The sequence below is a fragment of the Trypanosoma cruzi genome, genomic scaffold (genome assembly GCF_000209065.1).
Source record: "Trypanosoma cruzi strain CL Brener 1047053516695 genomic scaffold, whole genome shotgun sequence".
NCBI lineage: Eukaryota > Euglenozoa > Kinetoplastea > Trypanosomatida > Trypanosomatidae > Trypanosoma > Trypanosoma cruzi.
In genome coordinates, this window is record NW_001849483.1 from 23,893 (window position 1) to 27,532 (window position 3,640).

Genomic DNA, 3,640 nt, shown 5'->3' on the forward strand with positions numbered 1-3,640 from the left:
TGCAACGAATAGGAGACTGGAGGAGTTGTCTCAGCTGGTGGGACTCCCTCTTGCCCACTACCGAATCTTCGGTTCCTCCGTCCAATCATGGTGGCAAGGCCGAGTTGCGGCGAAATCTAAGGCTGAGCAGTTATGTTGCCGTCTGCGTGGCTCAAGGCGGACGGTGGTCGGAGGCCCTTGCAGCCATGAGGGACGCGAGCGCGCATGATCCGTCGCTTGCTGTCCTCTTTGCCCTGCGTGCATTACGTGTTGCGGGGGCATGGAAGGCTGCGTTTAGTGTATTTCAATGCAAAAAACATGTCTGGGAAAACTCATCGGTGGATCTGCAAGTAAGAGAAGTAATGACACGGCAGAACGCGGAAAGTTGGGTTCCACTTGACAAGCTTCAGACCCTTCGATCTCTCTATGGGGCGTGAAGGTAACGCGAGGTGGGACCCATCGTACATCTCCCAACATCGCCCCCCCCATATACTCAAACTATCAAATGGGATATATATATCTGCTCCTATCCATCTCCCTATTGTCGTTGCATGAGCTGCATGTCACCACGCATGTTTTTTTGTTTTTTTTCATTCATTTTTTTTTTTTTTTTTGCTAATTTGAGAGGGAAGAGGCCCATTATTGAGTAGAGCGGGGGAGGAGGCAGGAGAGGGAGTATTTGACGCCTGGGTGGTGGTGATGACAGGTAAAGGACAAGAAAAACGGGTTTCTTTCGCCCACGAGTTGGTGACAGAAATGTGGACCGCAGGCAGTAGCGGCTCTGAGAGCGCAGATCCACGTGACGATTGCAGAGCGCCTTTAGATGTGTTCTTGTTTAAACACGGTTGTTTAGTTCATCAAATTGTAGACTCCCTGCGCCTCGAGCTCGAGCTCCCGCTTGTGTTACGCTACCGCGTGGTGGATTACGTGTGGCAGCAGTGTTACCGTACTGTTCTTCCTGAGGACGCGGATTTGCCACGTCGTCCTCCCAACGTCGTGTGCACCCCGGAAGAAGAGGCGCGGGTGGCGCGGGTGGATGTAAACATCTCATCAACGTCGCTTCGGCTCATGGACGGTGTGAGCCTACACAGCTTGAGGACGATAGCGGAGACTGCCCTTGTGTTGCATCCGTATTCGAGGCGACTTGACCCGGTGACACGCCCCATTCTTGCGTTTCTCCGGCGCAACTGCACGCTGCAATTGAGCCGGCGACAAAACTCCCTGGTTGGCCTTCTACCAAAGCTTATGGAGATTATTATTTTGTTGTGTCAATGCCTCGAAAGCGGGGCGCGGGGTTTCTTGCGGCGGGAGGGGCGTAGCGATCTTCTCCACAACATTCATAGCGATGGCAGTCGTTCCTCGTCACTGTCGCTTCTCTCCGGCTCGTTTCGCGATGACGCTCGCGTTGCGAAAACGATTGGTTTCTCCCACCGCTGCGCGTGGTGGCTGAGTCGTCTCCACCACCGCGCGACCTCCCGCCCACAACGTCTTTTTATGGATTTGAAGGAGTTGCTGCTCCGCCCGGGCCCGCTGTGCGACGTGAAGGGAATGTATCTTCAGTACATCGCACACCGCTTCTTTCCGGGGCTGCCGTTTCTCCAACGTCTACTTCTGTCGGCTGGCGGCGATGGTGAGAAGAACGAGGAGCCGTTTCGAGAAGACCCGCTCAAACACGATGAAGCGAGGGACTTGTGCGTGGCGAAGGAGCCTCTGGACTACGCCGGCGCCCCAATCGGCAAAAGACTCTCATTGTGGCAAAACGGATAACGTTAATATCGGTGACAATAAAAAAAAAGGCGGGATGTTTAGGAATTGGAGAAATTTTTCTTTTTTTTTTTTTTTTTTTTTTTTGTGTGTGTGTGCGTGTGTGTGCTTCTTTTTCCTGGGAAGGTGGGGGGTCAACACACGCATTTCTCTCTTTTTCATTTTTTTTTTTTTTTTTGCTCTTTTCCTTCTTGGTCTCTATATCTCTCTTACTCTTTCTCTGACGCACCCATACGCGTTTTTTTTTTTTTTGTTTTTTTGTTTTTTTTAGAATCAAATACGTGTTTCTGTCAGCCCGCTGCGTCCCAGGAGAGGAGCACCTCTTCACTGCATGGAGAGGAACAACACGGGTGGCGTCGGCGGGCCCGTCGATACCCCGCACGGTAGGGACAGTTCTGGAAGCAGCAGCGAGCCGCGCTCATTTGCCTCATCATCCACAGCCGATTTCTCCGCGAGAGGGCGGCTGCCGGGCTCCCCCACGGCAACCTTCGCCTCAACGGAGGAGCAGGAACCGGAACAAGGTCATCAGCCACAATCTGCCGTTGACCTCTCCAGTCTGCGTGACGTCCTGCAACAGGTGTGGCGAATCCGCAAGGAGCTTCAGAAGGAAGAACTTCCGTGGATCAGGGATTTTTTTGACAGAGAGCAATTTTGTTTTCCGAAGAATTTTGGGGAAGTGGCTTCTCGTCTAAACCTCAACATTCCTTTTTTTGCCGCAAATTATGCCGTGATTTTCTACACCGTCACGCTGCCTTTTCTTATCTTTTATGACCCGCTGTTCTTCGTCCTTTTCTGTGTGTCCGCGTTGCTGGTGCACAGCATCCAGCTCTCCAGGAAGAAACGGTCGAGGTACGGAACAACGATGCGCATTGGTGGTATTTCGGTTCACTACCAGCGTCTTGCGGACATTTACTTCATTGCCTTGTTGCTTCTCTTTGTATTTGGACATGGTCTTCGCACGGTAGGGCTCGTGCTACTGATCAACACCGTGCTTATTATCCCACATGCGTTGCTGCGACGGCCGACGTACTTTGACGACGAGGAGCTGGAGAAAATGCGCCCCAAAGTGGTGCAGTACATCATCACGTTGGTGCTCCTTCTGCTGGCATATCTGGAGTGCAAGGGAACCGGTGGGAGCTTCAAGGGCCATCATCATAGGAAGGAGGGGAAGAAAAAGAAGCCCAATTGAAGAGAATCAGAAGTCTCTCGTTACTGTTGCCCCATGTCCACTGAGGGAAAACGAATGGAAAAAAATGAAGAAAAGAAACAAAAGACCGAACTGCAAAAAAAAAGAAAAAAAAAAGGAAATAACGGAATGAGAAGTTGGGTTTCCAATGGGGTTGTTTGCAGCTGCTTTGATCCATTTTTTGTTTTTGTTTTTTTCTCCGTTTCTTTTTCTTTTCTTTTCATTGGATCATTGTCAGTGGTTTTGATCGAAAAGGTTGGCTGCGCTGTTATGTCCAAGAGCAGGCCACGCAAGCATCGCTGTGTCGCCCAGATGGAAGATGGCCTGACGGCATCCCAGAGGCTGCAACAGTGGGGTGCCGCAGCGGAACTGCTGTACGCACCGAACAGCCCGATTAATCAGCCCCCGTCGCCCAAGGAGCCGCACACCTTTCTCGTGGCCCGCCGCATCGCCACTGTGATGGCGCGCCTGAACGATCTTTGCCAAAGGGAATCGGAAGTTCTTCTGACACCGCGGGATGCTCTGCTTGAGCTGGCGGACATTGTTCGCTTTGCTCTTGTGTCATTTCACAAGGAAGTGGTCACAGGACAGCTGGACCGGGCGCAGGTAGCCTCCGTATTAGCGGAGTACGTTGCTCATCGAACGGCGCCCCACGCGGGTATGGTGGAGGGACTTCATGTAATTACGTGGGTGAGTATAAAACTCCGTGTG

The 3,640-nt window shown here is 51.9% G+C and overlaps 4 protein-coding genes across 4 annotated transcripts, besides 7 other annotated features; all 4 read left to right on the forward strand.

Moving 5' to 3' along the window:
* On the forward strand, positions 1 to 416 carry Tc00.1047053510255.4 (hypothetical protein, conserved; the record flags this gene model as incomplete). Its single annotated transcript, XM_797983.1, has 1 exon — positions 1 to 416. A coding segment is annotated over one exon (416 nt), but the record flags the coding sequence as incomplete, so codon positions are not given.
* Positions 1 to 3,640: a sequence feature (heterozygous, Esmeraldo-like haplotype).
* Positions 555 to 593: a microsatellite.
* On the forward strand, positions 679 to 1,746 carry Tc00.1047053510255.10 (hypothetical protein, conserved; the record flags this gene model as incomplete). The annotated part of the gene is made up of 1 exon (XM_797980.1): positions 679 to 1,746. The coding sequence occupies one exon, from the start codon at positions 679 to 681 to the stop codon at positions 1,744 to 1,746; it is 1,068 nt and encodes a 355-aa protein (XP_803073.1).
* Positions 1,801 to 1,830: a microsatellite.
* Positions 1,890 to 1,936: a sequence feature (T-rich).
* Positions 1,982 to 2,012: a microsatellite.
* On the forward strand, positions 2,075 to 2,932 carry Tc00.1047053510255.20 (hypothetical protein, conserved; the record flags this gene model as incomplete). The annotated part of the gene is made up of 1 exon (XM_797981.1): positions 2,075 to 2,932. One exon carries the CDS (start codon positions 2,075 to 2,077, stop codon positions 2,930 to 2,932), a length of 858 nt encoding a protein of 285 aa, XP_803074.1.
* Positions 2,966 to 3,640, forward strand: Tc00.1047053510255.29 (hypothetical protein, conserved; the record flags this gene model as incomplete). Its single annotated transcript, XM_797982.1, has 1 exon — positions 2,966 to 3,640. A coding segment is annotated over one exon (675 nt), but the record flags the coding sequence as incomplete, so codon positions are not given.
* Positions 2,980 to 3,054: a sequence feature (A-rich).
* Positions 3,107 to 3,154: a sequence feature (T-rich).